Here is a 21,715-nt window from a genome sequence, read left to right on the forward strand (position 1 = left end):
TGAAACTTTTTTCAATTAAAAATGCAGACTTGAGTCAACTGAAACTTTTTGAGATTAGGGTCCAATTGTTTCATTAAAAAAATCAGAATCTGAAACACTTATTTCAAGATTTTTGAAATGTTATGATTTTTCAATTCAAAAAGCCTTTGTTTCAAATTTTACAGCAATTTTATTTTAAAAAAGGTGAACCCTTCTCCCCCCCCCCTCCCCCCCCCCAAAAAAACAACCTAAAGGAAATGTTTCATTTAACCCAAAGTGTAAAAGTTTAATTTTTTTGTTTTGGTTTGCTGAAAATTGTTTTGAATGGAGTCAACTCAAAACAGTTTTCCCCACCATGATTTAGTTCAGCCACTGAACTGAAAAAGCAGTTATTCACACAGTTTAACAAGACAGTGCCCTGAGCCCTGTTCCACTATTATTAAACCAGGTGTGAGATACCGAACTCAAAACTAGCGGCCTTGATTACAGCTAGACGAGGATGGAGAACGGAGTGCTCCCTGTGTAGCCCTCACTGGACTTCGAATACTTGTACAGCTCTTGAGAATAGAGGAGCTTTGTAAAATAGATCTAGGTAAACACTGCCGGAGGATATTCAAAACCAGATCATGATCTAGTTTCATGAAAACATTTATATTAATATTAAGCTTTTGATATTTGCTTTTTATTTTGGGCCCTAGCTACCTGGTAGCATTCCTATAATACTCTGAGGTATTTTTTTAGTTGCATGGATGTAAAGCAGAGGTTCTCAAACTTCATGGCACTGCAACCCCCTTCTGACAACAAAAATTACTACACGACCCCAGGAGGAGGGACTGAAACCTGAGCCCTGCCACCCAGGGCTGAATCCTTCAGGCTTTGGCTTGGGCCCAGAGCCCCAGCAAGTGTAAGCAGTCCTGACCCACAGTTTGAGAACCGCTGATGTAACGGATATTGTAGCTAACCAACTGGAGAAGGCAAAACAAGATTTAATAACAAAAAGACACCATGGCTACAATGTATGCAGTGTAGTTGTAGCCGGGTCAGTCCCAGGATATTACAGAGACCACGTGGGTGAGGTAACTGTTGTATGCAGTGTTCTGAGGGTTACAGATGGTGAGACCTCTGGGGATGATGATTTGTTTCTTGCATTTGCTCAGGAAGTAGATGGTGTTGTTAAGTTTTGCTACAAGGCAGCATTGCATAATGGCCAGGGTAGTGGCCCAAGGCTCAGGAAACCTGAGTTCTATACCCAGCTCTGCCACTGGCCTGCTGGTGATCTCAGGCACGTCACTTTCCCTCTCTGTGCCTCTATTTCCCCATCTGTCTTGTCTAATTATACTGTAAGCTTTTTGAGGCTGCAACTTTCTCTCTCTACGTCCATATAAAATGCCTAGCACAATGGGGTGCTGATCTGTACACACTACAAATAATACTTTATAGTAAGTATGCTGTACCTTAGCCCAGTGATGGGGAAATTCTTACAGATGCTACATCTAACGTGATGCATAACCATTTCAGTGGCTGATAATCTATAACAGGTAGGAAGCCACAGGAGAAGGCCAGGTTCAGATTGTAGCCAAGATAGGAATTTCTCTTCACCGATTGCTGAGTTCAGAACCTGGAAAAGAATATCAATCTCAGGTTCAATCACTTACTTAAATAGAACTATTGCCTCTGTCACACCTCATAATATAAGCCCTGATCCTAGATCAGGATATGCTAGCACAGACTCCTCCACACATGTAGAAGACCACTGGCTTCAAAGGGTCTCCACATGAGTCCATGCTAGTACCTTACTGAGTATTCTTCTTTATTGGTGTCAGATGTTTACCATGTGGAACTGGGAAGCAAGCTTGTCCCTTAAAATGAGGTAACTTTAATTGCTGTAATGTGATACACTGGCAATTTCAATCAGTCAGCAACATTCATGGTCTCTTCCCAAGGTCATGTGAATTCTACTCACCCCATGGAAGCAGCTTCGAATAGCAATTTCCACACAAGAAGGAGCACAGCTTTCCCCCACAATGGCTGGGATCTACATCAGGAAGACAGACCGCTGCTGTTCAGAACCGCCATGATAAGACAGCTATCACCACCAGGCTATACCGATGTAGTGACAGCACAGATGGTGAAGTGTCAAAGGAAAAGCCATTTACTTCTTATGGTGGGGAAAAGACTGTTTAAATTTAGACACATGACACCAGTGTAATTCCAAACCTGACTATGTGTCAGAATGATGTCTCTGGCCCAGTAATTAGATATGAATCAACAGATTGTGCTGTCGGGCTAAAGCACTGAACCCAGTAGTGGGACAGACTTTTTTTCCCCCCAGCATAGACTTATTCCATGTTTTCCTAAACACAGTGAAGTGAGAAAACTCCCACCTTAACCTCCACACCTCATAGCGTCTCCTGGCTGAGAGCTTCTTGAAGGCCATTCTCAGAGCCATGCCAATGAGTAATGCCTGTCTGCTGCTGCTGTTTATTATTTGTATTATTATAGCCCCATAGGAGCCCCAGTCATGGACCAAGACCCCATTATGCTAGGCCCTGGACAAACACAACAAAAAGAAGGTCCCCTAAACATAAGAATGGCCATACTGGCACAGGACACCATTCCTGTCCATCCTGGCTAATAGCTATTGATGGACCTATTCTCCATGAACTTATCTAGTTCATGTTTGAACCCTGTTATAGTCTTGGCCTTCACAATATCCTCTGGCAAGGAGTTCCATAGGTTGACTGTGCATTGTGTAGGGAAAAAATACTTCCTTTTGTTTGTTTTAAACCTGCTGCCTATTAATTTCATTGGGTGACCCCTAGTTCTTGTGTTATGAGAAGGAGTAAATAACACTTCCTTATTTACTTTCTCCACACCAGTCATGATTTTATAGACCTATATCATACCCCGTCCCCCATTAGTCGTCTCTTTTTCAAGGTGAAAAGTCCCAGTCTTATTAATCTCTCCTCATATGGCAGCTGTTCCATTCCCCTAATCATTTTTGTTGCCCTTTTCTGAACATTTTTCAATTCCACTATATCTTTTTTGAGATGGGGCAACCACATCTGCATGCAGAATTCAAGATGTGGGCGTACCATGGATTTATATAGAGGCAATATGATATTTTCTGCCTTATTATCTATCCCTTTCTTACTGATTCCCAACAATGTTTGCTTTTTTGACTGCTGCTGCACATTGAGTGGATGTTCTCAGATCTCTTTCTTGAGTGGTAGCAGCCAATGTAGAACCCATCATTTTATATGTATAGTTGGGATTATGTTTTCCAATGTGCATTACTTTGCATTTATCAACATTGAATTTCATCTGCCATTTTGTTGCCCGGTCACCCAGTTTTGAGAGATTCTTTTGTAGCTCTTCGCAGTCAGCCTGGGACTCAACTATCTTCAGCAATTTTGTATCATCTGCAAATTTTGCCACCTCATTATTTACCTCTTTTTCCAGATCATTTATGAATATACTGAATAGGACTGGGCCCAGTACAGACCCATGGGGGACACCACTATTTACCTCTCTCCATTTTGAAAACTGACCATTTATTCCTACCCTTTGTTTCCTATCTTTTAACCAGTTACTGATCCACGAGAGGACCTTCCCTCTTATCCCATGACAGCTTACTTTGCTTCAGAGCCTTTAGTGAGGGACCTTGTCAAAGGCTTTCTGAAAATCTAAGTACACTATATCCCCAACAACTCTCTTCCCCAACAAATTATGTTCATCTATGTGTCTGACAATTTTGTTCTTTACTATAGTTTCAACCAGTTTGCCCGGTACTGAAGTCAGTTAGTAGTTCTGCAATTTCACATTTGCATTCCTTCAGAACTCTTGGGTGAATACCATCTGGTCCTGGTGACTTATTACTGTTTAGTTTATCAATTTGTCCCAAAACCTCCTCCTCCCTTCCCCCAAGGAGCTTACAATCTAAGTAGCTATGGCCTGGACCCAGCAAGCAGCTGGAGCCCCTTTTGACAACAACAGGATTCTGCATAGGTGCAATTCCATGCTCTTGGAACTACTTACAGGATCTGGCTACCATAAAGTTAGCCAAAAATCAAGCTGCAGAGGCACTGATATCAATGGGAATTTTGACTGAGTGAAGACAACAGGATTTGACACTGAAGCCCTGGTCCAACAACTGGTCTACATGGCAGATCCCTGTGCTTACGTGGAGCCCCAATGACTTCAGTTTTATAAAGGGACTGCTCAGTTCAACAAAACAAACTCTCTACTCACAGTGCTGCAGGCTGGGAACTTGCTGCTTTATTCACCTGTAGCACAACAGAGTGAAGGAAAGCCTCCCACCTTACAAAAGAGGAAGTACTGGAAGGGTGGAGCAAGGCTCCATCCCATAATATTTGGGGTAACCTAGTTAGCCCTTTTACAACCACTTTACTACACTTAGCCATTCCATGTGTGGAGTAGCAGTGACATCACCTGATGTAAGTCTGTCAGCAGACTCCTCACGGCACTCCGAGTGATCAGGGTCCCCCTCCCATTGGGGTCAGCATAGAGTTGAAACAAAGCTGCAAAGGACCAGAGAAGACAGCTTTACAATCCTGGCAGAGCCTGAAGATTCTCAATGCAACTTCTTTCCAACCAGAGCTGCCATGGCAACACTTGGATGTCTCATCTATACACCACTACCAAGAAAGCAATTACCACCATCGTATTGTCTGACTTGTTCTGAGATGCTTACACAAAGGGTGGTTGGATATTACTCCTCTTCATCAACCTTTTCCCTACAATAAAGCCACAGATTTTGGTCCCATGTACTTACATTTGTGCACACTTGGACCCCGTTTTCTTTTTATGTAGAAATAAAATAGATTGGAGATTTGGTCAACACTCAGTACATAGTACCTTAAGTAGTGTGTACAGGTCTGTTTTTCCCACCTTTGTATTTAGTAAGCAGACTGTCTCCTGAGAGAGCAATTAGGGCAGCTGCGGCCGATCTGGCTTTGATAAAACCTGTTCCAGTCCTAGAACAAGATTAAAAAATAAAGCTAGGAATGTGAAAGCTAAAGCTACTCGTGCAAAAACCATTGTTATATTGGAAGACAACCTCATATAAAAGGACCTGGATTCTTATGTACATGCTTTGATATAGCATATTATTTATATCAAAAATGTGCCACTGTGCCAGGCTCTGTACAAACACAAAACAAAAAGATTACAATCTAAGTCGATTTTAGCGTTGGATTTTACACTGTGATATCACAAACTGTAACAAGATTATGTCCCATCTGAAACCCTGTGTTAAAATGTGATTCTGTTCTGAAAGGTACCCTATAAAATGGCATTTTCTTACTCAATAGACCTGCTTCATGTCACTGAACTCCCTCCCTAAGTTTTTACTATCTCTGACTCCTGTGGAGCCAGTACAGCTGTGGGAGAGAAAGCTGGGTTCAACTATGTTTTATGTATCATCAAAAGAATTAACTTGGTCCCCAGCCCAGTAGTGGGCTCTGTGTGGGCAGATCCCAGTGACTGAGCAGATCCTCACTGACTTCATTGGGATGTTTGATAGGCTTATGGATAGGCAGGATCAGGGCCTAAGCTCTAACTGTTGGAGTGCAGGCCAGAAAGGACCCAGCTTCACTTTCAGCTCAACTGCAGTTTGCAAGGTGGACAGTTAATATATTTTTTTTAAACCTGAAAACAGGGAAGAGCAAGCTCCGACTGTCCACAGAAAAGCCTTTGTGATGTTCTCAGCGGGCGTACAAATAAACTAACACATGGATACACAAGAGGGACATACCAGAACCTTTTAGGAAAAAATGTTTTCGCTTCAGATAGTGGAAAAAACTATAGATGGAAGTAAAACGATCACTGGAAGAAAACAAAATGACACGTGAAGCTTTTCCTACAGTGAAAGTCACTGGCAAAATCAGATATCCAGCAAGAGGACAATGATGCCCGGCCTTGGGAAGTCAGAAAATGCTTGAAAAAAGGGACCAAGTCAGTCCTGTAATAGAGATTCTTCTATTCAATTTCCCTTGGATTGTACATACTTAGAGTATGAAGCATAGAAAATACTCCTGATATTTCTCGTTTTGTTCCAAAATACTCTAGTTTATATTTAACCTTCAAGTGATTTCTGTAAGCTGTTCATCACATGGAATTGCAAACAGAAGATCAACTTATTCATTACGGGAAAGTCAAGGGGGATAGTAAAAGTACAATGAATCACTTAAGTTCTGCTTTGGAGGGCTTAAGTGGTACATAGGTTTTGTTCTTGCTCTTTGTGCGGGGTAAGTTCCATCCGTTGTGAATAAATTAAACAATGAATTTAACTTTTTTCTTTTGTTCCTGATTGATTCTGCTTATGAATGGATGACAAACTTTTTAAACTGGAGAATGATGGATAGTAACGCAGGTGCTAGCAAAGGGTGAAACTGAACGACTGAGTAGGTTCAAGTGAATTTTGGCAAAACTGTCTGATAAGCCTTGTGTTCACTAGTGAAATTTTGCAAAAATTTCCCACCATGATTAAAACTAGTTCATCTTTGTGGCTTCCTTGTTAGTAAAAACCCAGCTGTCAGCACCACCCTTTCACTGCCTAATGAGCCGCTGCTGTCAGCACGCACTCTCTCTGCTTGTCACCCTAGTTTGGGCATTTCATTTCAGTTCAGTGAAGGGGTTTATCCTCTGCATTGTTCAACAGCAAATCAGGTTCATACACCTTTCCAATTCATCATCTCTTGGTTTCTCAGGTCAGAGCTACACAGAGCATTCACAGTTCATGCCGTGTAACCTAGTACTACATTTTTTTCAGGGCATGGGAAGCCACCATAGATTCAACCCTTGTACATAATTACTGTTCTTTTGTAGCATGAGTGAGGTTGTTCACACAACAACAAAGTTTCTCCAAGTCTTGTTCTTACCAACAAAACCCACTTGTACATTTCCCATTTTTGTTGTTGTTTGTGAACTTAGTGCTCATTATATTTGATAACTGGGATTGGTGGGTGAAGCTCACCAGATCTGGAGACTGAATTACTCTATCAGACTGAATAGCTGTAGAATGGGATGCCATTATGCAAACTTCCCTGCACTGCTCTGCCAACATGCCTCAACCCTCACCTGGAAGCACTGCTTCTAAGGTTGAAGAGGTCATTCACCTTCCCCGCGCTTTCAGTCCCTAGCCCCTTGGCTGAGATTGCCATCAAGGGGGTTGATTCAAAACGGCATAAATTTTGCAAAAGCAGCATAGTTCGAGAGATTTCCACCAAGTTGGCCTGAAAGCTCATGAGAACAAGTCTGCAAGATTTTGGTGCTATCTAACCTGAACCTTAGCCCTCATTTGAGCTTTGACCTGAACCTCAAACTTTAGCCTAAACTTAATCCAGATCTGAAGATGAACCCCTCTGACTATGTGTAATTTAAATAACACACGCCTTCTGAGCGGGGGAGGGGAGGCACTTACTGAAATGGCATGTAAAAGCAGGAGGGGATGGAAACGGGTGTTGTTATAGTGATGATGAAGTCACTGGTGAACTTGCTCTCACCTGTCATACATGGCAGTTAGCAGGTTCTGGGTGAGCTCAGGGGCTTGTGGCTCTACCTGGCCTGGTTTATCTAATCTGGCATTCTGGAATAGCGCCTTCAGCAACTGTGATAGCTGCTGTGTTGTCAGGGAGCTCTGCTTCTCCCTCTGACACTGGTGGCTCGGCAGGATGTGCTGAATCAGGGAGACATCAGTCAAACCCACTGTGGGAAAACAATGGGAGAAATGAATCAATCCCTATATCTTTATCGTAAATGGAAGCAGAACATTTCTTAATTGAAAATACATAACTAAGACCTGTCTGGAAAGCAAAGACTCTTACAATACTTGGTATAAAACTGAATGGGGAAATACCCTGCAAGGGCTCTTGTGCTGGGTTTTCATATTCAGCTAATATTCTGAGAGTCCAAAGAAGGAAAAGATCAATTGAGGTTTCATGGGCCTGGTTTTTAAATGGTGATACAGGAAAAGTGCAGGATGCAATTAATCATCCAAACTGCACATGTAACTTTTGTATGTGGGATGCAAAACCCCTGGGCAGAGGGATAACACGAAGCCTATGCACCACTTACAACCTCAAAATAAGGCTTAAGTGGGACTTCAGGCTTCCTTGCCCTTCACTGTAGGTTTCCATACAATGTCCGCTAGAATAAAAGAGCATGGGAAATGGTTTGGCCAAGAACACCGGGGTAACTGCCCTATTATAAAAAAGTGCCATGGGATAGTTAATGTCCACAGAGTGCAGACAGAACTCTGATCTTTTTAAGATCACATCCAAAAGACCATAAGCCAAAGTAAACAGCATAGAACTAACTGTATCCAAGTAGAGGAAAAAGTGCATGGAAAGTGACTGGAAAGGGAGAAGAGATGAACAAAACCAACGTGAACAGCAGGAGTATATCCTTGGCGTTCACTCAACAACTGAGACCGTTAATATGAGCATGCCCTGCACATACATCGATCAGAGAATAGATTCCAAAATGGGAACATCCACTGAACCAACTGGACATATGATCTGAAAATCATCTAGAAAGTCATATTTTGTCAATGATTTTGTGACAACTCTGACATATTGGAAAATATTTTTTTCATGGATTACAAGGCCCAAAGGGACCCCTGTGATGGTCTAGTCTGTCCCCTATAATGATATTTATGGGATATTTTACTTTTTACTAAATCCGAGCCTTAATTTGGTTTTGATTATTATTTATTATTACAGTAGATGCAATGGGCTCGAGCTGAGATCAGGGCCCCATAGTGCCAGATATAGTACATGCATACGGTGAGACAGTCCTTGCCGCTAAGAGTTCACACTCTATATGGATAAGGGATGGGAGGAAAAAAGTATTAAAACCCCTTCTTAGGAAAAGGCAACTAAGGCACAGAGAGATTAAGGGTGGGATTTTGAAAACACCTAAGTGATTTAGGAACAGAGGGTCTATCGACTTTCAAATGACTTCAGTATTTTGAAATTCCCAGCCAACATGACTTGCCAACACACAGAGAGTCTGTGAGAGAACTGGGAACGGAACCCAGATTTCTAGTGCCATAACACCAGGCTAATCTTCCTTGCCATACTGCCTTTTGCCTTAAAGGTAATGACTGCTATTTTTGTACCTTCTCAGGAACAGACTGTTTCAGGTGAGGATGCTGGGGCATTCACCTTGCTGAAAGTGACACAAAGACAACCAATTCCATATGCTTCCACTCTGTGTTAAGCTTGCATTCAGAATTAGAGAGCAAGAAACCCAGAACTCTACTCAGTAACACCTTACTAAGACAAAAGTCCCACTGGCTTCAGTGAGAATTTTGCCTGGAGAAGCAGTGCTGAATAGATCCTTTATAGTCTTATTTATTTTGTGGTTGTTAATGATAATAGCATTAATAATACTGTTTGCAAATCACCCATGCATTTTTGATGATTTATGTCTATTTCCAATAAATCAATTCCTAAGCAACACATCAGATTTTGATATTTAACAAGAACATATACGGAGTTCCATAATCGTTGGCAACTTTTACACTATGTTAGCAATGTAATATATTGTAGTAATAATGCAAAGATTCCTTATCTTGCAAAACTTTTTTAAAAGCTCTACTGTCTGTCTGGCCAGCCCTCTAAGGTGACCAATCTAGCCTATGACTTAGCAGTTAACAACCCCAAGCTGATAGTGATCTGGACTCCATTACACTTAGTGATCCCAGCTGTGGAAGGGCCAGGGAGACTACCTGAAGAAGGGAGAGAACAGACACAGGAGGAGGTCCAGGAGAAAGGGGAGTTCTTGTTCTCTGGGAAGGGCCTGGTGAAGACAGACTGAGCAGGGCCCTGGAGACAGAACTAGTCCTTGTGGTGGAGCTGGAAAAGGAGAAAGGTCTAGGGAGGCAGCCTTGTGGGTTGGTGTTCCAGGGTAGGAACAAAGAACTAGGAGTACCTTGGGAGAAGCTTTAGGTCTGGTCTATACTACCCGCCTGAATCGGCGGGTAGAAATCGACCTCTCGGGGATCGATTTATCGCGTCCCGTTGGGACGCGACAATCGATCCCCGAATCGGCGCTCTAACTCCACCAGCGGAGGTGGTAGTAAGCGCCGCCGACAAAAAGCGGCAGAAGTCGATTTTGCCGCCGTCCTCACAACAGGGTAAGTCGGCTGCAATATGTCGAATTCAGCTACGCTATTCACGTAGCTGAATTTGCGTATCTTAAATCGACTCCCCGCTGTAGTGTAGATGTACCCTTAGAGCCAGAGGAGAGGCTGTATTATCCATAAGCTATTAGGACGTGGAGGTAAGAAGTGGCCCAGGGAAACAGATCTAAAGGAAAGAACCTAGTTGCTCAACAAAAGGCCACTGGGCTGGAAACCACAGTGGAGGAGTGGGAAGAAATTGGGGTTCCCCTACGAGCTGGGGAAAGGATGTAAAAACTCCATCACAAGGACTATTGAGTCCAGAGTGGGGCTCAGGATTGAGCCCAGATGATGGATTTAGGAGTAGCCCTAGTGGGTTGAAAGGATCTCTTGTTGGGATGTGTGAACTTCTAGCTGGTCTTCTGTTACTCCAGAAGATATCTGGACTAAATGTGACTTAGAGGGCAAGTTGTGGACCAAAATGGTGGTCAACCAGGGCTGTTAGAGGCAAAGATTCCTATGGTGGCATGCTAAGGCAGTGAGTAGAACTGTTTACAAAGATCTATTAAAGGGAGAGTTCTTTTGAATTTCACGGATGCAGTGAACTATCTACTACTGCCATTATAACATATCTGCTTTTTCTGTAATAGCATTGACTGTGCCCCTCAACCTTCACCACTCTTTCCATTAGAGAGCTGAGATGGTTATGACGCTCTGTGCTAAGTAGCTACTGAGTGACCAGCCCCTTACCCCCTTTTCACAAATAGTATTTGCCAGTGTATTTGGGGTTATGTTACCATCTGGTTTAGCATAGGGGTTGAATGTCTGACTTTGACATTTTACATTGTAGTTTGTAATGTTGGAGCTGAGAGAGACCAGGTCGGTCTAACTCACTTGGTGGTGGCAGCATACCGTCCAAGGACATGGAATAATTCGTGCCTTGGGGAAGTTTTTAACCTAAGCTGGTAGAAATAAGCTTGGGGGGTCTTTCATGCAGGTCCCCACATCTGTACCCTGGAGTTCAGAGTGGGGAGGGAACCCTGACACGAGTGTAGTGAGGTTGGGACATTGGTGCACAGGATGAGGTATACCATATGTTGTGATGGGCATGTGGAGGACCGGCGGATCTTGAAAGATGTGTTTGGCGGGGGGGGGGGGGGGAGGGGCATGGTATTGGTCATCGTAGCAGTGGAGATATGTCTGCTGGTTTGCATCTATTCTGTCAGGGTCTGGGGTGCCCAGGTCTGTGGGAAGCTTGCTTCTGATGATGAGGTTGGGGGGAGTTATTTGAAGGACACAAGAGGGGGTCCAGGAAAGATTTCTTTCAGGATGTAGTTCCCATTGAGTATGGATTGTAATTGTGTAATGATACCCTGTATGGGTTCCAGTGTGGGGATGTAGGTGACAACTAGGTGTGGATGGTCAGAGGGTGTTTTTTTCTGTATTGAATTAGGTTTCCTTGGGGTACTTGGATGTCTCATTTCATGATGCAATCTACTTTGGTGGAGAGTTTTTGTTTGCCAAAAGTGGTTTTAAGTGTGTTGTGTTGTTGTGTGTATCCCAGACTTTCTCCTCAGAGCATATTCTGTGGTATCTGATGAGTGCCTGGCTGTAGATAAGTTTTGGGTAGTTACTGGATCTGTGAAGGTAACTGTGGTAATCTGTGAGTTTCTTGTACATAGTTGTCTGCAGGGTTCCATAGCTGAAGCTGATTGTGGTGTCCAATTACTCAATAGTAAGTGTGGGCAGGGCAAAGCTGATCTCCAAGGCAAATGGAGAACATCTGCTTCTCTTTCTGGGGTGAGTCTGCCACCCTACAGGGTACAATCTCTTTGTAAGAATACTGTTACTGTTTGCCTGGTCACTGGGATTCTCCCACACCCAGGGCTGGTGCAACCATTTAGGCGACCTAGGCGGTTGTCTAGGGCACCAGGATTTGGGGGGGCGCCATTTTCTTCGACAGCGACCATGGCGGCCAGATCTTTGGCTGTCCTGGTCACCGCTAGTATTTAGGCAGAGGGAGCTGGGGCAGTGGAGCGCGGGCAGGGCCGCCTGCAGCAACGGGGGTGGGGTGGCACCTTTTTTATTATACAGTGAAAACAAATTAAATACTTATTTTTAGCTTTTCCAGTGGAGAAGGAAAAAAGTGAGGGAAAAATGGGTATTTTCCTGATATTTTAGAAGAAATTTTCAATCTTCTCATTCCTTTTGAAAAATTTTCAAACAAAATGTTTAATCAAATCAAAATTTTCTACAGAAAATCTTTTCAAGTGAAACCCCACTTTTATTTTTTATTTTTTTTTGCTGCTGAAAATACTTTGAGCCGTTCTAGATGTACTTATTTGATAACACAAATGGAGATAATGATACTTATCCATGTCACATCTGTGTTGTGAGGCTTTGGGAAATCATTTAGTTGTTAGAAAAGGTAGAATCTGAGCTCTGCTCCTAACGAATTGATTATGCTGTCATTTTGGGCAAGACATTTCACCCCTTTGAGCTTCCATTTCTCAATCAGTAAAATGGGAATAACGAGATTTAGTGTCTTTCAACTGAGAATCTCAAAGGAAGCTAATACACGTATGAAGTATTATTTATTAATTAATTAATGTTGATGATAATCTTTGAGATCATCAGATGGAAAGCATTAGAGAAGAGCAAGTAGTATTATTTATGATTGCACTCTTCCAGATTCTCCTCCCACAGGACTCCTTTGAGCTACTTACACTGGCACAAGGTTTGCACTGAGCGTAGTTTCAGGGCTGTTCTATAGACAGAATTCTGAATGTCATTTAGAGCTTCTGTAAAGGAAAACAAATATACATTAACTAGCACAAGAGAATCTATGGTATGAAGGGAAGGGATGGTGAAACGCTTAAGAGAACATGAAAGGAGTTTTCAAAGACCTGACCTCTGAGACCAGGGTTTCTCAAACTGTCCAGCTCTCACCTGATCCCAGTTTGGACTCAATTACAATTAGTGAGTAAAAACTGACTAAGGACACAGGATTTATCCCAAGAACTTCAGTGAGATAGTCAAGGGGAAGCATTAAAGCTGAAAAATTGTTTGATTCTAAGAGGGCCACAGATGTTTGTCTTAACATAAAATTTGCCCAGTGCAAGGAACACTATAGCCCTGCTAGGTGTGAGGATAACTGAACAGGCTCTTATAGAAACAGCATCTCTGCACTGATAAAGAAAGGGCACTGGTTTTAGAAATATTGTTTCATTATTAACTTGGCAAAAGGTATGCCCAGTGCTGATTCTCACTCTGCACCATAAACAGAGCCAATGCCCAGAGGAGTTAATAGGTTTCTGTTCCAGAACTGTAGGACCCAAGTGTTGTTTTTACAGTATAGCGTACACATGGTACAGAAAAACAGTGCTCTCCTGATGTGAATCTTTCAAAGAGAGACTAGCCTACTAGTTTGATCACTATTTTAGACTCTCTCCATAAATAATGCTAGAGGGACTAGCCTGTCATCACTGGAGTCACAAGACAGGAGGCTGCCATTTTGGGGAGGTACTACAGACTGACAGAGCTCACGCTATACTATAGCTGGTCAAAAATGTCCACTGAAATAGTTTTTTTGATAGAAAATAGCTTTACAACAAAATGGAAAAATTTGCAGACTTTAAAAAAAAAAAACCCAACAACTTGGCTTCAACAAAAATCTAAAACTTTGAAGGAAAATGGATGAAAACCAAAACAATTTCATTTTTGTAGTCTTTTGCAGGGAAAAACAATTTCTCAACCAGTTGTACTTTATACTGTGAAAACAATGCTTGGGTCTTACATCTGTGGCTCTGTTAGAACCAAACAATTTGTCAGCAATCTCACTGAAGTTCTTGGGTTAAATCCTGTGTCGTTACTACTTCTACTCACTCCGTTCAAGTCAATGGGCATTTGAGTAGGAACTGAGTAAGGGGCTTCATGACTTGAGCTGTTGTTTATACAGTGCCAAAAATATTCCTGGTGCTTTACAGACATACACGTAAACTCTGTATTTAAAAAAAAATGCTTATATACAGTATCTTTAGAAGCTATCAAAGGACTTATTAGCTTGTTCCTTTCTCCTGGTAAGCCAGATATATCCCTGCAGTTCAAATAGGAAGCAAATACTTACAGATGATGAAGGGTGTAGATAAACTGCAAACATGCATAACTGAGTAGAAATAGGTCACAAAACTCTCCACTTGTTTCCTGTGGAAATGGACCAATTTATGGTTCCTCACATAAATGCCAGTCTAATGCTAATAGTCAGCACATTATGGACTCTGCTGGTTCTCAGTTGCTTCCTATGGTATAGAAGTAAACCTGTTTCTGCTATGCCATCTGTCCAGTCTTGTTTTGTCAGGTTATGTTGCTGCCTGCTGTTTGGAGAAGTTATGCAGCATAATGCACCACATCAAGTAATGCAATATGGAAAAAGAGTTTGGTTTTGCTGGCTTGTAGTACTAGTGATTTTTTTTTTTCTTCAAGGGCCTGATTCAAAGCACATTAAAGCCAACTAAAAGATTCCCACTGATTTTAATAGGCTTTGGATCAGGTCCCAAGTCTGATTTACAGAAGGAGAACAAGAAGCATCCTGAGATGAGGGAATTTCATGCTATCATCTGACATTCTCAGGCTCACTTGCAGTGGGCACTGGTAGCCGTCTGCTTTGGAAACATTTCACCATATTTTTTACTTTTATGTCAATCCTTAACAAACATTAGGTTACTGATTGCTCATATTTGTAGGTTTGTCTGTACCAATCAACTAACATTTCCAAAACTAATCTGCAAGGTGTCCAAGTAAAGAAGATATTAGCCCATGGTCCTGCCGTGCGGACAGGGGACTGGACTCGATGACCTCTCGAGGTCCCTTCCAGTCCTATAATCTATGAATCTATGAATTTATGAATCAATCAGAGTTACTATTGATGAGAAGACATTTTACAAGACATAAATTAAATATCTAATTTCAAATTGGGGTGAAATTCACCTGTGCAGAGAACCAGCAGGAGGCCTATGCACCACTGAATCCCACATTTGCCCTATATGGACTTCTTTCATGGGACTTAACTGGGGCATAGGCCTTGTGAAGGTCCGGGGCTTAAATGGTCCTTATGTGGTGCTAGACCTTGTGCTGACTCTCTGCACAGGGTGAATTGTACCCAAGACCACTAGGTTTTTAAAAAAACACAACTCGGGAGTCATTAATTTATAGTTGGGAGGGTTTTAGAGCCTGAGAATCAAAACCAACAAGAGGAAAAATAGCACGCAGAGCACCAATATTACAGTAGACTTTCTCTCCATGTTACCTGGCAGTAAATAAGTTATTACTGAACAAAAGGGTTTATTAATACATTGTATTCAGTTTGGGGCTACACCAGACAGCAGAAGCTGGGCTGAGGACCTCCTGAACTTCAATTAGACTAGGTTGGCCAAGATGCTGCTGCTAGCCCTCAATTTTAAAACTCACGAAAATGGCATAGGCCAAGTAATTGATGGTCCTTGATGTAAAACTCTTGCTTTTATAATAGTTTGCTGATTAACTTGCATTAATGAGAGGGGACATAACAGTTTTCAAGTATATATGTTTGTTACAAAGGGAAGGGAGAAACGTTGTTCTTCTTAAACTCTGAGAATAGGACAAGAAACAATGGGCTTAAATTGCAGCAAGGGCAGTTTAGGCTGGACACTGAGAAAAACTTCCTGACTGTCAGGGTGGTTAAGCACTGGACTAAATTGCCTAGGGAGGTTGTGGAATCTCCATCACTGGAGATTTTTAAGAGCAGGTTAGACAAACACCTGTCAGGAATGGAATAGATAATACTTAGTCCTGCCATGAGTGCAGGGACTGGACTAGATGACCTCTCGAGATCCGTTCCAGTCCTATGATTACATTGGTTTGTTACATATTTTTGTCCTCCTTGTTTCCTTACACCTCACATCTAATTATCCAGCAGTTTTGCATCTTACTGACTTGAATGGCAGATGAGATAGGAGAACAGATACTATTTTATATATAATACAGGGAATACTGTAAGAACAACACAACCAGGAAATCCTTTTTCCAGGCTGTATGATGTAAAGCAACAGGCTGATCTGCCATAACATTCAATCTTGTCTCCTGCATTATAACAAAAAGATTCTGAAGATGGAACAACTCCAGTTAAGTTCATTAGTTTGGACACTGGGAAGTCTCTTGTGAAATGTGGGAAGCACTTGACAACAGTACTTGCCTTGCTGGTCTGGGTCCATAACAGAGAGGCTTATAATAGGCAGATGCCACTGGACTTCCTGTAACCAAATAAACCATGGTATTAAATCCCAGCTCCCAGCCAGGATATGTACAAGCTCTTTAAACTGGACATCATTTAATCTGCATCATTTACTGGGTATATTTACAAGATGAAATTAAATAAAAATTACATAAAACAAGTTTTTATTTTAAAATGGACTCCCTCATGGTGCAGTTCCATGTGCATAACTTCCATTAAATGGAGGACAATGGGCCTGACTTCCCTCTCCCAATCAGTGTGAAACAGGAGTAATTGTAAATTGGTGTGAGAGAAGAATCCGGACCAATGGGAATTTAAATGCAGGTATAGGGGATCCTTTGCTATTCAGTGATCCAATGTGCATGTACAACATTACCACCCACTCAAGATTAAATAATACCAGAGAAGAAAGCATGTTTTGAAGTCTGCTAGCCACTTAGTAAGTGCACTTGCTTTAATAATTCAACTTTTTACATCGTTCCAAGTGGACTAAGATTCTTCAACTAAGGTGCTATTATTTCTTTTCAGAGGTGAATATGGAAAGGTAGAATGGAAAACATACATACACCTAACCTCTGTAACCCACCCCTGCTCTGGAAAATAGAAGTTTTTGGAGAAAGTATTCTCCATTGAGATTAGTGGAGACTTCAAGCCCTGCTCTCAACTTACATGTCAGAAATACAATAAATTAAATTATGTTATTAGCTGCTGTCAAAATTCCTGTGAAGTTTATCTTCTAGTTATGCACTCACCTTTAGCAACACAGGGCACAATGGAACAGTTATGAGGTTCCAAAAGCATTATGTATGGCTCAGTGAAAAATCTTCATGTTCAATTGAACACGAAATGAGTAACCTAGACAGAGTTGGAAATGGTCTGAAACATTAATAGTAAATATGACATTAAAGCTGAACTTACCCAAACTTGCATCATATTGTATTTTTCCACTCATAGCCATTGACCACTACTTATCAAATAAACATGATAGTATATATGCCAATTCCACAGCATAGAAATTCAATGACCTATAGTTATTAGTGAGTCTGAAAAATGATGTCTATTATAGATGTATTGATTACCATTTTATTGTGTGAAAGCTGTGACTCTGGGTCCCAATCTTACTCCCATATTAATATTTTAAATAGAGGAACCTACAGTTACTTTTGTTTCTTCATTTATAGACTCTTTCAAAACTCTTGCTTTGAAAGGAATATCACTTTTTAAAAATTCTCCTTATTCCATGACTTTCTTCCTTATTACAGTTTATCGGCCTGATTCTCCATTAGCTCTGATAGCCCCAATTCTCAAAGTATTTAAGCAGGTGTATAACTTTGCTTACTAAAGTCCTCCCAGGATTGGGGCAGAGGTGTATACTGATGTACTAGTGCAGTCCCAGGGAAATCAGTGGGACCCCAGAACAGCGGGGTTCCATGCTAGTGCATCAGGGAATACATTATTAAAGGTGTAGTTACCTAAAGGCTGCCTCACTTTTCTTATAAGACGTAGACTTATATAGACGCAGCCCGCTACATGAAATATCTCTTTCCTTGTTTTCCCGACAAAGATATACAAAATAAAGCAAGAGGTGACATTGTGTATAAAGTACATGGGGCAAACTCGGTGTTAACAAAAATGGTAACAGTTCCACTGACTTCAATGAAGTTATGCAGTGAGTGCAAATCTGTTAAGGCTTGATCCTGCAAAATGTTGCACATTTTAGCCTGATCCACCAAAACATTTATGCACCAAAACACTTAACCCTAAAAGTTAAGTATAGATGTAGTACTGTTGAAGTAAATGGGACTATATAGGTGCTTAAAGTGAAACACGTGCTCATGTGTTTTGCTGAGTTGGGCTAGAGTGCTCAGCATCTTGCAGGATTGAGCCCTCCGATATCAAAGGAGTTGCATTCACGTGCATCAGCAATGCATTTGGCTCAAAGCGTTTTAAAGGCATTATTACACCCACACACATTATGAATGTATAAACTTTGGTGTGTTAAAGAGGGAGGTAACTAAATCGTGATTGCCTTTAATGGGGACTACTCGTGAGGTGAACAGGATTTGGCCCAAGGTTAATATCTGTTCTATACATAAAGTAAGCAAGATAAACAGGTAAAAGTAATATTTATCCAGGTAGCAACTAATTGTTGCATTGACACCTCTTAGCAATTTCAGTAGGATCTGATGTACTATACTTAATGCACAGTATAGCAGGTCAGTAACAATAAGTCTAAATGCTTTATTTAATAATTAAATAGGCCTTAACCGAACGTAGTAATAGTAGTATAAGATAAATCATGAATATGCAGGACAGAACTCCTACAACCTGAGGGACTAATCCTGCAAACACAAGTAACAATAGAAGTGCAAGGTATAAGTAACATTACTCACATAAGTAGTTCCATTGAAGCTAGCAGGAATAGTCACATGCATTAAAGTTACTCATTTGTAAGAGTGTTTGCAGAATCGGGTCTTGCATCATTTTTTTTTTAAAAATAGGCTAACTAAGATTCTAGAAGGCAAAGATATCTACAGTAGATCAATCGCCCCAATCCTGCAGTCTTTAGTCAGGCAAAACTGAGTCAGGTGAGATATTCAGGGTGCTCTGTACTTAAATACCCTGAAGAAGCCATAGCAATATAAAACATTTTCTTATATATTTTTTGGGGGGGAGAAGGGAATTATTTTCATGCTGTAATTGTAAATACAATCTCTTCTCAAATACAGTAATGGTTCTTACCTTTCTCTATTACCTACCAAAGGCCTGGAAGTCGCAAGGTATTGTGGAAGCAGTTCAGTAGTTTTACAGTAGTTAAAAGATGATTTCAAGACACAACTATTTTGCTTTTAAATTAATGCTGTTCACGGTAATACACAGGAAAGGCTCAGCTCAAGACATCGTACATTGTCTCAGCAGTCAAAACACAGAAGAGTAATTAATAAATATTCTGAATGGTTAAATACAGAACTTCCTTGTTCGTTGTTTCAAAGGGCCATTTTTCTTATACTGCGACGTAATAGTTCTAGAAGGGGGGAACACAAACAAGCCTCTCCGGGTTGCTGAGAAACATGACGTTACTATGGACACTGGAGGAAGTCATTCTCTCTCAGGCAGGAAGCAGTGTCCTGTGACAATCAACTAGTCTGACAATTCAAACAGGGACAGTAATAAGTCAAACTGGTAATGTAACCCCCTAGGTAAAGCAGTGTTAGTGTAACCAGAAAGCTTACATGTTTTACAGTACAACCAAATGGTACAGTATGTGCAATGCATGTGCTAAAATTGGCAAGATAAATTCATTTATTTAAAGAAGTTTTAAAATTAAGCTTTTCCAGTTATTCTGACAGGCAGTATATCAGAACTCACATGCTCTACACATTCCCTGCGTAAAGTATGCATTGGAAATTATTTATGGCTTAAAAGATACTAAATCTGAGCATATATGAACAAATATCTTACAATGAGGCTGTTACAATGTCAGATTTTAACTACCCTCTAATTTAGGCTTAGAAAATTGGTCTGGTTTAAAAATTAGTAGAAATACTCTGAAGGCCAAGAAGAACATAATTACAAAGTTTGAAGAAAATGTGACAAACTGGTTTTCAGTAGAGCTACATGTATTCCCTTAAACCTGTGCCCCCAATGACGCACCCTTGCCCCATGAATCATCTGACTCCTACATGATTTCCCTAAGACATCCAGCAGACTCTTGATTCCAGTATGAACTCTGCCAGTGAGACACTTGCCCCCATAAGAAACTTAGGGGTCCCTCACTTGCTGCCTCCATGACACTATTCCCATTTGTGCTGTTCCTTCCGTAAAACACTCAACTCCCATGTCTAAATCCTACCCAACACCCAATTTCCCACCTTTCTTTGGGCCACCTGAGCACTCTTCTCATAAGCTCACTTTCCTTTGACCCACAAGACTCCCTCTCCCCATTTGGTCAGTCTCAGCTGGCAGAGAACCAAAGAACTCCACTTAGTTTCCTCCCCTGTCAAATGGAGCCTCCATTGGAACAGAAATTAGTTTATTCAAACACTATTTATTTGTTGCAGATAACAGCAAAAATGTTTATCCTGTTTCCAAGCTTTGCAGCAAAAGGAAATTAAGAATGCACAATGGCATTTAATTTGTTTTTAAGACTGTCTATTAAAAGATGTAGACTAACAAAAGAAAGGAGTTCCCAATATAAGTGAACAACCAGCTTCCACTGAGTGCATATGAAAAGGTTTACTGCAGCTATCCAACACCCTGATTTGGGCAAGGACTTAAGCACCTGCTTACCTTTCAGCATAAGAGTAATGCCTTTTAAAACTAATGGAATGAATGAAATAATGAATGGAGGAAAAAATGAAAGAAAAGTTGATATTTTTTCTTCATTTTAAGACGAAGCACTAAGAAGCAAAGAAATCTCTTTTGTGATTAAAGAGAATTCTTTCCCTGACCATAACACTGTTGTCCTGTAACTGAATCGGGGATGTCAAGAACCACAGCTTGGCTGATCACACAGAGTTGACTGTCTCTTACGCCTCCCATTTTATTACTGCTTATATTTTCTAGAGCCAATCCTGAGAGCAAAATGTACTTTTGCTGTGCTGATTAGAGTGTGCTACACAGAATTTACATTCAGAAAGAAAATGCTTTCAATGGCTGTGTCAAGAAATTAAGGCCAAATCCTGAGGTACTTACCCTGGCAAAACTTTCGTTGACGGTAATGGGAGCTGTGCGTTGGTCCATAAGCAGCAGAGAACACCTCTCAGTAATGTTTCGTTCAAATCTGTTCCCTTTGTAAAGGGAGTGGTCCTGGCACCACTACATTTATCTTATGTAATAAATATGGATGGAATTTTTCCCTTAGTACCTCCTCTCTAGTAGGTGACAATGACCCTTGAAAATGTATTTTGTGTATTACCTTGGGTTGAGCAAACTTTGTAGAGATTAAGGTTTTGTGGACCTTTCAAATGATTCTTTGGATATGCAAAACCAGTCTGAGTTTCCTATAAATTGCATAAAAGTTTCCATTATATCCCTTTGATGTTATTCATTTATCAAACGCCAGATCCTGCAACCCTTACTCACACGAGTATTCCTATTGATTTCATGACCCTGCCCAGACGTGACTCCCTTAGGACCAATAGTGCTGCCAGCAGTGCTAACTGGCCTCCACTAATGCTCCCCAGGTACTGAAGCCAAGTTATTGCTACATCTGGACAGATGCACTAAAGGCCCTTTTAGCTGGGTGCACCTAAGGAGAGGGTGAGTTTAAAACCTACAAAGCTGCAAAAAAAAAAGCACAACAGTGCAACTCTACAGTG

General features: G+C 41.1%; 1 protein-coding gene across 5 annotated transcripts in view; it reads right to left on the bottom strand.

Annotated features, from left to right (window-relative positions):
• DYTN (dystrotelin) overlaps positions 1-19,436 on the bottom strand; it is a 50,859-nt gene extending 31,423 nt beyond the window's left edge. Inside the window, exons 1-9 of one of the 5 annotated variants that reach the window (XM_065562118.1) lie at positions 19,137-19,436; positions 17,147-17,249; positions 16,356-16,413; positions 12,853-12,927; positions 7,506-7,707; positions 4,891-4,976; positions 4,432-4,520; positions 1,943-2,014; positions 1,434-1,597 (exon numbers count right to left, since the gene is read on the bottom strand). In XM_065562118.1, coding sequence (XP_065418190.1) covers positions 1,434-1,597; positions 1,943-2,014; positions 4,432-4,520; positions 4,891-4,976; positions 7,506-7,707; positions 12,853-12,927; positions 16,356-16,374 — 707 coding nt within the window. In that variant the 5' untranslated portion in view covers positions 16,375-16,413; positions 17,147-17,249; positions 19,137-19,436. Of the gene's footprint in view, positions 1-1,433; positions 1,598-1,942; positions 2,015-4,431; positions 4,521-4,890; positions 4,977-7,505; positions 7,708-12,852; positions 12,928-14,252; positions 14,493-16,355; positions 16,510-17,146; positions 17,250-19,136 lie in introns of those variants that run through there. The other 4 variants (XM_065562116.1, XM_065562117.1, XM_065562119.1 and 1 more) reach the window with 4 other exon arrangements.
• Positions 19,437-21,715: the final 2,279 nt, after the last annotated feature.

This window comes from Chrysemys picta, chromosome 11 (assembly GCF_011386835.1).
Source record: "Chrysemys picta bellii isolate R12L10 chromosome 11, ASM1138683v2, whole genome shotgun sequence".
Lineage (NCBI taxonomy): Eukaryota > Metazoa > Chordata > Testudines > Emydidae > Chrysemys > Chrysemys picta.